This window comes from Arabidopsis lyrata, assembly GCF_000004255.2.
Source record: "Arabidopsis lyrata subsp. lyrata unplaced genomic scaffold ARALYscaffold_1, whole genome shotgun sequence".
NCBI lineage: Eukaryota > Viridiplantae > Streptophyta > Magnoliopsida > Brassicales > Brassicaceae > Arabidopsis > Arabidopsis lyrata.
Window position 1 is genome coordinate 21,493,556 of NW_003302555.1, and position 14,773 is coordinate 21,508,328.

At 41.5% G+C, this 14,773-nt stretch overlaps 1 protein-coding gene across 1 annotated transcript; it reads right to left on the minus strand.

Moving 5' to 3' along the window:
- Positions 1-12,502: 12,502 nt before the first annotated feature.
- LOC110224424 lies at positions 12,503-13,887 on the minus strand. Its single transcript, XM_021010482.1, has 3 exons — positions 13,416-13,887; positions 13,199-13,326; positions 12,503-13,114 (listed from the first exon to the last, which is right to left on the minus strand). The coding sequence occupies exons 1-3, from the start codon at positions 13,885-13,887 to the stop codon at positions 12,503-12,505; spliced, it is 1,212 nt and encodes a 403-aa protein (XP_020866141.1).
- Positions 13,888-14,773: the final 886 nt, after the last annotated feature.

Below are 14,773 nucleotides of genomic sequence, written 5' to 3' on the forward strand. Positions count from 1 at the left end.
ACTTAAAGACAATCGAGTGTGAATCCTACATCCACAGATTAGTGGTACGATCAGATGGCCAATGACGGACGATGCGGCAGTATGGTCGGCACAGTCCAAGCACGTCATCAGGGATGGCACCGGTCACAAGGAGTCATGACAGGTCCGTGGTCACAACGGTCACAAGGGGTCATGACCGGTCCGGCGTGGTGTGGTGGCACTGGTCACAGGGGATCGTGACCAGTCCGATTGACGGACCTCTTTCTTTCTTTTTCTGATTTTCTTATTTTCTTCTTCTCTATTTTGTTTTTATGTTTTTATGAAAGACCTAAAATTGCAAATACGAAAAACATAAAAAGTAAAGTAAAATAAAATTAAAAAGGAATTGAAAAACTTACGAGTGGGTTTCCTCCCACTAAGCGTGTTTGTTTAACGTTGTTCACTCGACGTTTGGGAAGCCGACTAGGCTTGGTGGAAATTAGCTTCGGAAAACGCCTTTCCTTTAGGATCTTCGATGTCTTGGTAGTCAGCTCCGGCTTCTATAACAAGTTATCCTTTAGCGGAAGTTTCAAAAACTTTAGCTTGGAAGAATACTTCTTTAGTGTGCCGTATCATCTCTTGGATTTGATCTTTGCTCTCCTTGCTAAGCTCCGGAGGAACAATTATCTTTATCTTTGTAATTTATTGCACTCAGGCGGTGTGGATTGCATCTTCAGGGTTCTATTACGAACTTCATGGCTACTTATCTCCGCTTAATCGATATCGAGGCCAATAGTATCGTCAAGTAGAGGACTTACTTGAGTAATGCTCGTCTAAGATCGTTGGATAAGAGATCTTCTTGATGATTTTTGCAAAGATTTGTCTTTTTGCGGTTGTGGTCAATCACGGCACCCACGGTTGCAAGAAAGGATCTTCCCAAAATAAGAAGTCTGTCAGTCTTCTTATCCATCTCCAAGATGTGAAAATCATTAGAGACTATGCAATCTCCTACGACTAGTTGCAAGTCGCGAACTAATCCATCGAGAATTGTTTGGTATGAGTCTCCAAAGACTAGGCTAAGATTGGATGGAGACAAGTCTCGCAATCCAAGCTTCTCTGCAACACATCTTGACATCACATTAACATTAGCACCAGAATAACAAAGAGATTTAGAGAATTTGATGCATGTAATGGAGCAAGAGCAGACAAAACATCGCGGATCTTCGACTTGGATAAGTCTTTGTAACGGGTAGCATTCGGTCTTGTCTTCAACAATGACTTCATGAGAATCAAAGAACGGTACCAGAGGCTCAGCTTCACCGGTGTGGAGAGCTGGTACGGCTGAGATAGCATTGCAATATCCTTTAGGATTTTCTTCGGCTCTTCCAAGAAGTACACCGGTTTGTCGCTTAACGGCTTCGGAGGTTTAAGCGACTTGAGTTTCAAGTTTCTTGACATGTGTGAAAAGACTTTTGAACTTTCCATTCACTTCACCATATACGTTTTCAATCTTCACGTTGATATCTCGGGAAGTCTTATGATGAGAAGCTAGAAGTTTTTGCAACATCATCTCGAGTTTACTTCCTTGAGAAGGAATGGCTTGGATCGATCCGGCTTGAAAGGGCACCTTGTTGTTGCTGTTGAAAGGAGCTCATGGCTGGAAGTTGTTAGCACCGTAGTTGGCGTTTTGAAAGCAGTTTTGAAACGGCTTCGGTTACGAATAGCTTTGATCCTGAGGATTCTCCACATTCGGGTTCCTGTAAGAAGGTTAGAAGTATTTCGAAAGTTGTTATTGAAGTTGTTGTTGTACCCTCGATTTTGGTAGTATCCTTGGGTACCAACATAGTTTACTTCCTCTTCTTGGTTGAATGTATCATCGAATACTTGGAAAGCTTCGGCATTTCCATTACCAATCGTCTCACATGCGTTCACGGCGGGTTTTGGTTCCTTAGAAGTTGATTCATCATTCCTTTCAGCACGGCAATTTGACTTGCGTTAGCGTCATTAGAACGGGTTGTTCTATCAAAATCGGTGGAAGCATTACCGTTGCTTGATAACATGGGATTTTAGCCCATATTTTCTATTCTTTTCTTATGTTTTAGGGAGCATTTGGAGTCATTTCAAAGCCAAGAAGGTGATATTCAAGTATTTATGGAGTCAAGAAGGTTTTAAGAGTTTTTGAGTATTAAAGACCAAAAGGCGATCAAAACCCGTTTAAAGATAGTTTCTATACGTCAGAAGTATGACGTCCGTTCAAGGTCTTCCCATTAGCAAATCTAGAGATCTTGGTGGCTGTGGAAAGCTAGAAGAGTCAAGATTCGCCTCAAAGTGGAATCGTAGCAACCAATAAGCCATTCGAAAGTTATGACTAGAAGAATGAAGACATGTCCAGACCGGCCAGAAGCTATGCAATCGTTCCGGAGCTTCAAGGCCACACCGGTCAAAAGGCTCATGCCCGGGCTGCCGTCCACTCTCACCACCGGTCACTAATACCTCTACCTGGTCCAGAAACTCGAGTTTCACTTAACCTAATTTACTAGGAAATGACGTTTTTACCCCTAAATCGACTCCTTGGTCTCCAAGACCTATAAATTTCCGATGAAAACCCTAAACCTAGTGTGCCTTCAAGAGTTTTCGAAGTGTTTCACCAAGCTCCTCCCTTCCCTCGCCGTGAGCTGCAACCGTCGACCTAGAAGCTTTGAAGTCCACCAAATCTCTCTCTTTTCTCTTCTTTACTCTATGATCTATTAAGGTGAAGTCTTACCTCTTGTAATCTCTAAACCCTATTCAGTTCGTATTCTCTTATTTCTTATGAGTTTATCAAACCTTGCTTTGATGATCTCTTTAACCATGCTAGAGTAGTTTTCTAGTTGGGTTGAAAGGGTTAATCAAAGGGGGGACATGATCGATCGTCTAGGTGGTGATACTTAGGGTTTTGTTTGATTGTTTACACTGTATTCTTTCTAAGTAAATTTTCTCTTAATGCATGTAGTTAGATTCATGACCTAACTCGTGATCCCAAGTATTTAAATAACTCACAAGGTTGTTTAATACGCTAGATCTAGCTTACGAATGTGTATCGTGTTATGATATGTCTATATTTTACTTGTTTTGAGCATTCATTTGTCATCACTTTAGCATCATTTCATCACTGTTTCATACAATTCTTCATCATTTGTCATCACTTTACATGTTTAGGATAGAGTTGCATGCATGTTGCATATTTGAGTTGTTTTCTGGTGATTTGGAGCTGTTGGTGAGCAAATTGGAAGAAGCGGACCAGAACCAATCATTATACTCGACCACGAGGTCGAGTACCATCATCCTGGCCCTCCAAAAGCACTCGACCACAACTATGCAGCTGATACTCGACCAACCACTCGACCACATCTTCTCATCACCAAGTGGATTGCACGGTCGAGCATCACCAGCAAATTCTGCTCAGATCACTCGACCACATCTTCTCATCTCCAAGTGAACTGCGCGGTCGAGCATCACTAGCAGACTCTTTAGATCACCACTCGACCACAACTTCAACAGAACAACTCGACTGACCACTCGACCTCGTGGTCGAGCACCCTCTTCTTCAGCCACTCGACCAGATGCTCGATCTCCACTCCCAGCAGCCACTCGACCACATAACTCGACCGAAGTGCTCGATTACATCATGACCAGAGCAAGAAGCCGCAAAGGCGCCAGCTTTACTTGACCTCTCTACTCGATTTCAGGAAGCTGAGTGTCTCTGTAAACCGCCTTAATACTTTGTCGTTTTGTGATTTAGGGTTTCCTAGGATTTACTATAAATAGGTTGTTTCTCTTAATTTCTAAACTAAGTTTTATTTCTACAGAACAATTAGTGTATTCTTCATCTTTGTAATCCAGATTTCTCTTAATCCATTGAGTATTTGCTTCTGATTTCTTCTACAAAGTTGTTTATCTTGTTGAGATCTTGCTAATATGAAGTTTTTATGCATTTCTGGGTTTATGTTCATGTTCATGAGTTTTGAGTAGTGATTAGGGTTCTTGAGGATGGGTTAGAGTAGTTTAGAATCCTTGATCTGCTAGGTGGTTGAGTTTGATTGGTAGATCCCTTCTGGATTAGTTGTTCTTAATGCTAATTTCTTTCTAATCAACTGGAATTTGAGCCCAGGCATTTCCGCACCCACAAGGTGTTCGATGAAATGTCTGAACTACTAATTTTAGAGATTCGTGGCTCTGTACCAAGGTATTGGTTACAGAGAGCATTTTGACTTTAACTTGTTGATTCGTAGTGCCTGTTAGGTTAGCTCTCGTCAATGGTGATTGAGTCTGGGACTAGCTTTGCTTGAGGATCTCTGTTGCGGTAGCACTTTGATTTGGTTATTGAACTTGTTGTCTAGAGACAGCTTGTTGAGCATGTTAGCCACCTATTAGATTAAGGAGACTTCACTACTCGATTACCCCATTCTCGGGAATTTCTCTTCCAATTGATTTCCTTATTTACATCGCTATTGATTGCTTGATCTTGTTGTCTATTGCTTTGTTTTTGCATTTTTACTTATTTAAAGTACTCGACCACACACAGTGGTTTGGAAACGGACTGTGTGGTAGAGTACATTTGTTGCAGTTTCTGTTTGGTACTCGACCTGATACTCGACCACATCCAGTGCTTGGCATCAAGCTGTGTGATCGAGTATATTGCATGTTTTTGTTAGAATTTTTGTTTCTGCATGATCACTAGAACTGCTAACAACATCAAACCTGTTATTGTTTGGCTTGACTCTGTGATATCTGATTGCATCTTGATTGCTAGCATCACACCCATTTGGATTGACACCTTAAATACTGCAACGACATGATAGTGGTTTAAGGATAATTGATCTTAGTTCAAATCCTACTATCAATTTGGCGCCGTTGCCATTTGGGTGTTTGTTTGTTACATTTGAGATTTCAGACTTGCTTAGATCAAGTTCTATTTCAATTTTCACTTAGGTTACTAACTTTGTGTTTTTCTTGTTGTCTTCTTGATCTAGGTACAACCCTGCTGTCTGCAAACTCGATCAAAAGGCAACCAGAACCTCCTTTTCAACGATAACATTGACCGTATTGACAGAGAACTAAGGGAAAGGAGAGACACTACAGACCTTGAACACAACCATCCTTTCAGAATGGCTGATGAACAAGATGTCAATAATCTGCCTGCAAACATTGGTGCTGGAGATGCACCAGGAAACCACCATCAGAGGCAAGGGATTGTGCCTCCTGTTGTCCAAAACAACAACTTCGAGATTAAAAGTGGTCTCATCTCGATGATTCAAGGAAACAAGTTCCATGGTCTGCCTATGGAAGACCCACTCGACCATTTAGACGAATTTGATAGGCTCTGTAGCCTAACAAAAATCAACGGAGTCAGTGAAGATGGATTCAAGCTCCGGTTGTTCCCATTCTCCTTGGGTGACAAAGCACACATCTGGGAAAAGAATCTTCCACCTGGATCCATCACATCCTGGGATGACTGCAAGAAGGCCTTTCTTACAAAATTATTCTCCAACGCAAGGACTACACGGCTCAGGAATGAGATCTCTGGTTTTGCCCAAAAGAATGGAGAAAGCTTCTGTGAGGCCTGGAAGCGCTTCAAAAGTTACACCAACCAATGTCCTCATCATGGTTTCAGTAAAGCCTCACTGCTCAGCACACTCTACAGAGGTGCTCTTCCACGGATCAGAATGCTTCTAGATACCGCGAGCAATGGAAATTTCCAAAATAAGGATGTTGCTGAAGGCTGGGAATTGGTTGAAAACTTAGCTCAGTCAGATGGTAATTACAACGAGGACTGCGACAGGACCAACAGAGGAACAGTTGACTCGGATGATAAACACAAGAAAGAGATGAAGGCTCTTAATGAGAAATTGGATAAGATTATCCTTGGCCAGCAGAAGCATGTGCACTTTCTAGTTTATGACGAACACTATCAAGTCCAAGATGGGAAGGGGAACCAGTTAGAAGAGGTCAGCTACGTCAACAATCAGGGTGGCTACAAAGGGTACAACAATTTCAAGACTAATAACCCCAACCTTTCTTAACGCAGCACCAACGTTGCTAATCCACAGGATCAAGTGTATCCTACACAACAACAGCAGAACCAGAACAAACCTTTTGTTCTTTATAACCAAGGTTTTTTTCCGAAGCAACAATTTCAGGGGAACTACCAGCAGCAACCACCACTTGGGTTTGCACCTCAGCAACATCAAGGTCATGCTGCTCCTGACTCTGACAAGAAGCAAATACTACAACAGCTTCTCCAAAGACAAGCATCTAGCTCAATGGAGATCGCTAAGAAGATGGCTGAATTACACCATAAGCTAGATTGTAGCTACAATGACCTGAATGTAAAGGTGGAAGCATTGAGCTCCAAGGTCCGATACTTAGAGGGACAATCCGCATCCACTTCTGCACCAAAACCTCTAGGGCAACTCCCAGGGAAAGCAAGTCAAAATCCAAAGGAGTATGCTAATGTTCATGCTATCACCCTAAGGAGTGGAAGAGAGTTATCCACCAGAGAGGGACCCACGCCAGTCACTAAGGACAGTGTAGACCAAGATGGGGAGGATTCCAGTCTCAATAAAGATCAAGTTGACAAACCAAATGAAGTACTCGAGCCCATACTCGATGGTGATACTCGATCAACAAATCCAGTAACATCATCCACTGCTCTAAAACCAGTTGTTGTTAAAAACAAGGAGAAGGTCTTTGTTCCTCCTCCTTACAAGCCTCCACTCCCATTCCCTGGTCGACATAAGAAAGCGTTAGAAGATAAGTACAGAGCTATGTTTGCCAAAAACATAAAAGAAGTTGAAGCCATGATACCTCTTGTTGATGCTCTCGCGCTTATCCCGGACTCCCACAAGTTCCTGGAAGACTTGATCCGGGAGAGAATTCAAGAGGTTCAGAGAACAACAGTTCTGAGCCATGAGTGCAATGCCATCATACAGAAGAAGGTTGTCCCAGAAAAGCAAGGAGACCCTGGTTCATTTACTCTACCATGCTCCCTAGGTTCATTGACTTTCAATAAATGTCTTTGTGGCCTAGGAGCATCAGTAAGTCTCATGCCACTCTCAGTAGCTAAGAGGTTGGGTTTCAACAAGTATAAATACTACAATATCTCCTTGATCTTGGCTGATAGGTCTGTTAGACTACCTCATGGGTTATTAGAAGATTTGCCTATCAAGATTGGAAATGTGGAGGTGCCTACAGACTTCGTAGTGCTAGACATGGATGAAGAACCAAAAGATCCCTTGACATTCATGGATGCTTTTTCTGGATATAATCAGATCATGATGAATCCCGAAGATGAAGAGAAAACATCTTTCATAACAAATAGAGGAATCTACTGTTACAAAGTTATGCCATTCGGTCTAAAAAATGCCGGAGCAACATACCAACGTTTAGTTAACAAAATGTTTGCAAAACATTTGGGCAAAATGATGGAAGTTTATATCGATGATATGCTCGTAAAATCTCTTAAGAAATCCGAGCACATCACACATCTTGAGCAATGTTTCAAAATTCTGAATGAATTCGGAATGAAATTAAATCCAGCAAAATGTTCTTTTGGTGTACCTTCTAGAGAATTCCTAGGTTATATAGTCTCAGAAAGGGGAATAGAAGCCAATCCTATCAGATTAACGCTTTTCTCACAATGCCTTCACCAAAAAACATTAAAGAGGTCCAGCGATTGACGGGCAGAATTGCTGCGTTGAATCGTTTTATCTCGAAATCTACCGATAAATGTCTTCCTTTTTATCAGAATTTTAAAAGGGAATAAAAAATTTCGGTGGGATGATCAATGCGAAGCAGCTTTCGATCAACTCAAAACTTATTTGACAACACCGCCGGTTCTCTCAAAACCTGAGTCAGATGAGAAACTTTATCTTTACATCTCGGTTTCTAATCATTCTGTAAGTGGGGTTTTAGTTCGAGAGGATCGAGGTGATCAGAAGCCGATTTTCTACATAAGTAAATCTCTTACCAGTCCGGAAACGAGATATACCATGATGGAAAAATTAGCTTTAGCAGTAGTCATATCTGCTAGAAAACTCAGACCTTATTTCCAATCTCATCCGATAGAAGTTTTAACATCTCATCCGCTTCGCTCAATTCTTCACGGACCAAGTCAGTCTGGTAGATCGGCGAAATGGGCTATCGAACTCAGTGAGTACGATATAGAATATAAAAGTCGAACTAGAGCAAAAGCACAAGTTCTGGCTGATTTTCTGACCGAACTGCCACTAGATGATGGAATCCTTATTGAAACAGACTCTACATGGAAATTACATATAGATGGCTCTTCTTCTAAACAAGGATCCGGAATCGGTATTAGGCTCGAAACTCCGACAAAGGAAATAATCGAATAGTCATTTTGATTAATGTTTCCAGCTTCGAACAATGAAGCAGAATACAAAGCTCTCTTTAGCAGGACTTCGGCTTGCTCTTGCAATTGGAGCAGAAAAAATAATAGCTTATTGTGATTCTCAGCTAGTTGTAAATCAGTTCGCTGGAGATTACGAAGCTAAGGCTCCTCGAATGGAAGCCTATCTTTCGGCTGTCAAAAAATTAGCCAGAAATTTCAAAGAGTTCGAATTAGTTCGAATACCTCGAGGAGAAAACACTTTGGCAGACGCTTTAGCTGCCCTAGCTTCTACTCCCGAGCTCAAACGAGTTATCCCAGTTGAATGTATTTCTTCGCGAAGTATTTCGGTTTAAGAAACAAAAAACGATAACATTTTGGAGGCCGAGCATATCGAAACTCCAAAATTAAGATTCGGAAACGAAAATAGTTCATTTGTCGTCACCAGATCACGAGTAAAATCTCAAGATGATGAACTTACTTCACCACTGGAACTTCCTAAAAGAAAGCCAAGAAGAAGGTTAAAGGATCAAGAGGTTCCCGCTAAAGAATTGTCTCGAACTGAACAGACACCTCCAGGTGATGAAGAAGCTCGGGAAACAATCGAAGATCCTGATATTCCTTCCGAACCCGAACCAAGGAAGTTTATACTCAAGGATAATACTTCCGCTAATGATTGGGGGGCTGACTGGAGGGTATCCATCAAAAATTTCATTCTTAATGGAAAACTACCATCAAACAAATGGCAAGCTCGCAAATTAAAAATCATCAGCGCTAAGTATTGTATAACTAAAGAGTCATTGTACAAGCGAGGCATCAATGATCCTTAACTTTTATGTATTTTCGGACCCGAGGTTGAAATAGTGACAAGCGAGGTCCACGAAGGGCTTTGTGGTAGTCATTCTTCGGGACGAGCAATGGCTTTCAAAATCAAATGGTTAGGATATTTCTGGCCAACTATGATTTCTGACTGCATCGATTACGCCAAACGGTGTAAAAAGTGTCAGATGCACGCTCCTCTTATTCACCAGCCATCTGAAATTTTATCATCTATATCCGCTCCATACCCTTTCATGAGGTGGTCAATGGATATATTCGGTCCGATGCATCGCTCAACGCGAGGCGTCCAATACTTATTAGTTCTAACTCACTATTTTTCCAAATGGATCGAAGCAGAAGCCTACGTAAATATACAAGATTCTGTGGTAAAAACATTCTTGTGGAAACACATTATTTGTCGCCATGGAGTTCCTTACGAAATAGTAACGGACAACGGTCCTCAATTCATTTCAAATGAATTTGAAGATTTTTGTTCCTCTTGGGGAATAAAACTTAGCTATTCAACGCCGAGGTATCCTCAAGGGAATGGGCAAGCGGAAGCTTTCAATAAAACCATTCTCAGCAATCTTAAAAAGCGTTTGAATGCTCGGAAAGGTGGTTGGTATGACGAGTTGCAACCTGTGTTGTGGCCATATCGAACGACCCCGAGACAAGCAACGGGAGAAACTCCATTCTCATTAGTATATGGGATGGAAGCTGTAGTCCCAGCCGAGCTGAATGTTCCTAGTTTACGCCGGAGCGAAGCTCCTCTTAACGAAGAACTAAATTCTAAGTTATTAGAAGATGTTCTTGATACAATCGATGATAGGCGAGATCAATCCCTTATTCGACTTCAAAACTATCAGCAATTGACCGCTCGGTACTATAACTCAAAGTTGAAAAACAGACCTTTAAATGTAGGAGACTTTGTTTTAAGGCGAGTGTTCGATAACACAAAAGAAGAAGGAGCTGGAAAACTCGGTATTAACTGGGAAGGCCCTTATCAAATCACAGAAAAAATCCGAAATGGTGTTTACCGTCTACAAGACCTTTACGGAAACCCCGTTCAAAGGCCTTGGAACATCATCAACTTGAAAAAGTTCTATTGCTAAAGCAAACACAATTGAACTACGATTTGGCTTGATCCTATTTTGGATACATAGGCAACTCGCTAAACACGAGTCTAGCTATAATATAAAAATAAAAATATTATTCCAGTCATGGAGTCTTGTTTTTATAAATTCGATATTCGAGCATGAATATAAAAATACATTGCGAACAATGTACAACCTGGCATGTTTCCGTACTCCTGAAGTCCTAGTTCGATCCAATCGGAAGGATGGGCTTCGAGGCGATGAAGCTCACGAGCAATATCGAGGAGACGCTTCTCTAGTTCCATTATCCTTTTCCTAATCTCTTTTTTCTCATCTTCGAGCTCGTTGTGCCGTATGATAAGCTGAAGATAATGAAACGCTTCGTTTAGCAATAACAAAAAGAGTTAAATCACTAGGATTAATAATACCTTGGTAATAAACTCCTCGTCCTTGACACGATCTTGAGCTGACAATCTCTCGATTAATACAATCGGAACCTGAATGCTGGTTCCCTTCCTCAATATCCGTGATTCTTCTGGTTCGCCAGATTCTCCTGCTTTTATAAGCTTGATATCTGATTTCCCCGGAAGATCATCACTTATCACTTTGAATGAATCGGAAGGATTCTCTGAAGAGTTCCCTCCCTCGAACATTTTTGCAGAATTATTGTGGGTAAAATTCAATAATGAATTACACCTGCTTTATACTCAAAAAAATACTCGACCACATTTACGAGGGTTAATTGATGATTTCCCAAATCTGAAATTACTATTTTCGTGGAAAATGTAAATCGAGTTAATCACTAATTATATTCCCTAGATTAAACGCATTAAATAAAGATTTGAGTAAAATCAGCAAATTTAAAGCAAAAGGGGAGTGTAATTAATATCACCGGGCCTCTAGCCCAATAGTATGTTACAAAAAAAAAACAAAAAATCAAGGGACTTGTTCGTTCAGAATTCTTCGCCCGATAACGATTCCAGCGAGGTGGACGATCCCGAACAACTTTCTGAAGAAAGTCCCTCGTCGGAAGATAAATCGAGGAGGCCGAAAGAAGGATCAATAGGTTTCTCCTTCGATCCTTCATTTTCTTCAGTTCTTAACATCGAAAATCTCCGAAATTATGAAGAACACGTAACAAAAGAGGATCCGTCGCCGGTTGCCAAGGATAGATTATAAAATTTATCCAGCATGCGGAGGAATCTTCGGAGGCAAGTAGGAATAATGGCCACGATGTCTAAACCATTCCTCTCCCATTCATGCGGTTCAGATTCCAGGCGAAGGATCTCTCTTTCCATCCTCTTTATGCGCTCATCAAGAGCACGGTGCCTCCTTCCGATTCTTTTGCTCTTATCACATAAAGCTTTATGTGTCCCGACGATCTGTTTTAACAAACATTTTGTCAACTGTCAAAAAAAAAAAAAAATTTTACAGTCTTCCTAAAAGACAAAGTTAGAAGGAAAACCTTTTCCAGGAAGTCATAACATTTGACCCTTTCCTTCTCCGTCCGGAAATGAAAAAACGTTGGGTGAATTACTCCCTTTGGAGAGAATCCATCTTCGGGTTCAAACAATGGATCCCCATTTGAAGTCGTTATTCTCGAACTTGATCTGAATGAAGACAGCGGCATATTTTAATTTTTTCTTATAATAAACTGTGATAAGTCTCTCAGAATCCTTTTAAAAGAGAAAGGTGTTCAGTTTTCTTTAAAAGTAATAATAACATATTGCGGGCCTGCTAGAGCAGACTTCGGGTCCAATTAAAATATGGCCCAACACTTTGAAAGCCGTTTTTAGGCCATGATCGAAACCATCGCCTGGTCATTTTTATGACACAATTCCCATGAATTTTAGAAACATTATCCCTCGATAAAAAGCCTAAGCCGAGCCCCATCCTCGCATCCGAGAGACCGAGGAAAAATACTTGTTAAGATTTTTTCTTTAAAAAAGGCAAGTGAGCCTGATCAGCTCATCTCTCACAATTCATAAAACCTCGTTGGTGGTCTAGGACTTGCAAACCTAGAATCGCATCCAAACGTTTTACTTGAATAAAAAAATCATTTGCAAGAGCATGTACATGATTGTGTTCAGTCACACTAATTAAAAAAAAACACATTTCTGTCAAACGGAGTAGTCCTCATGGATTCAACAAAACAATTTTTAAGAGCGTTCCTCTCCCTCAGGAGAACCCTCGTATGGCCGAGAACCTTCACCTACCTCGAATTGAGAGGGGGAATCTCCAAATACTAAAGAAAATTGTTCAGATCGAGAATAGGACGGGAAGCCGAGGATAGCTCGGATTCAACCGCAGCGAGTTCGGCAACAACTTCTCTCCTCTCGCTCTCGAATGAAACTCTTCCATTCTCTAGTTCCTCAATCAGGTCTAGATTGCTCTTCAGCTTGGCTCGATCGGTTAGAAGTTTAGTCCAGACCTCTTCGTCTTTGGTGAACTTCGTAACAGATTGAATAAGTTGCCTACCAAATCCCCTCATCTCTTCTCGAGCGTTATGTTCGGCTTCAGCGATATCGCGAGCCCTGTTCCTAGTTAATAGCTCGGTCTTTTGATTCGCTTCTTCAAGCAAAGTCGTAGTCTCTTCTAGATCAGCCTCCAAGCGAAGAGCATTAGACCTCGCAGAATCTCTTTCAGCGTTCGCAATTCTGATACGTTGCTCGTTAGCTGCTAGAGTTTTCTTCATGTTCTCAAAAGATGACTCGAGTGCTTTTGCCTGCTCACGTCGCTCAGACTGATTGACTAGTCTAAGTTCATCGACCTCCTTCTTAGCCTTTGCGGTCTCTCTCATCGCTTGGTGAAGAAGGTTCTCATAATGGAAAATCATTCCATTAGTCTCCATAAACGCCTTCGGAGTAAAAAAAAAGTGTCATTAAGACAAAAAGTTTTTTACTTAAGAAAGAAGGGTTGTCATGATCTAAAAGATCTGAACCTGGGATAGGTAGCAGACTCGATTGGCAAACATCTGACGGATTTCTGGCCTCCAAACCGAAAAGGGGGGAAGGGATGCCCCTTCCCTGGTCTGAAAACTTCGGAACATGTCTCCAATCTCTTCTTCGCCTACAAAACAGAGGAGAATAGCAGATTGATAAAATAGTTGCAATCCGTAACAAGTCTTGCTAATGCTCGCTTTCTAAATAAAAACTTACCTGAAATCGAAGCGGGTAAAAGATTTTGAGTCCTAACACTCAGTCCTTGAGATAAGGGAGCCTCCGGTCTCGGCTCATCGATTTCCTTTGGAATTACTCTATCTCCCGGAAGAGGGAGCTCAGAGTCTAAAGGTTCTGAAGAGGGAAAAACAGAATGCAGGGGGCTAGGGACTTGTGGCGGAGAACTTAATCTCACGGTTTTGAGTCTCTCGTTTGATAGAGTATCCGAGTCTGGAGCCTTCCTCTTTGTACAAGGAGAGGAAGTTACTTCTCTCTCTCCCTCTTGTGTGGAAGGGAAAATAGCGGTGGCAACTGGAGGGTCGTTAGGAATATCGGCTCCATGAGAATCTACCGCAAAAGACAAAGCCGCTTCTAAGGAACCATCATCAACCAAGAGGGTCTTCCTGTGGAAGTTACCAACCCTGGAGATTGCAGCTATCCACTTCTTCTCTGATATGTCTATAATTTGCATGTTTTACACATCCATTTATCATCATTTTGAGTCTAGTTTCATTCATCTTTCATAGCATTCATCATCATTTTGCACAGTTTGCATGTTTAAGTGTGTCTAGCATTAGTCTTGCATGCATTTTGCATTCTGAAGTTGTTTCAGGTGTTTCGGAGCTATTGGTGTTCAGAAAGAGGAAAAATAGAGCTAAAAGTCACATTTGGACCATTCTACTCGATCACTAGTAGCAGAGAGGGAAGCACATTCTACTCGATCACCAGTAGCAGAGAGGGAAGCAGTCAGCTTAGCAGACCATCATGACCCTTATACTCGATCACAGGGCAGTCCATCCTGACAGACTACCCACATACTCGATCGCAGGGTTGAAGAAGCAGTCCATTCTGACAGTCTACCCACATACTCGATCGCAGGGTTGAAGAAGCAGTCGAGATCACGCCATCAACCATTCTACTCGATCACCACCTCGACCCTTTGATCAATCCGCACTCAACCAGACAACGTGAGCATAGGAAAGAGAAGAGGAGAGAAGGAACCACTTGATCGCGGCTTCGATTCACGCTTGACCATGAAGCCCACTTTGAGCCCATATACTCGACCTCCACGTTCCATGGGCCTGTTAAGCGGACTCGAAGCCCACTTACTTATCCTTGTTGTTTTTGCTATAAATAAGTCTCTAAGGGTTTCCCTTGAGACATTCACTTTTCATTCACTTTTAATTCACGTATTTAGTCTCGAACCCTAGTATTGTTTTAGTAGCCGCTTTTGCTTCTGCGAATTTGTATTTTTTGTTTTCTTCTAAGTTATTGAGATTTCGCTTTCATTTCCTGCTTCATTTTCTGTTTCATTTCCTTTGATCTTTGAAGTTATGCAATTATCAATCGTTTCTGTG

Excerpts from the sequence above, each read along its gene's own strand:
- LOC110224424 (XM_021010482.1), bottom strand. The coding sequence starts at position 13,887 with ATGCAAATTATAGACATATCAGAGAAGAAGTGGATAGCTGCAATCTCC. Across the intron at positions 13,327-13,415 it reads TTTACCCGCTTCGATTTCAG|GCGAAGAAGAGATTGGAGAC; the intron begins GTAAGTTTTTAT and ends TCTGTTTTGTAG. Across the intron at positions 13,115-13,198 it reads GAGTCTGCTACCTATCCCAG|GCGTTTATGGAGACTAATGG; the intron begins GTTCAGATCTTT and ends TTTACTCCGAAG.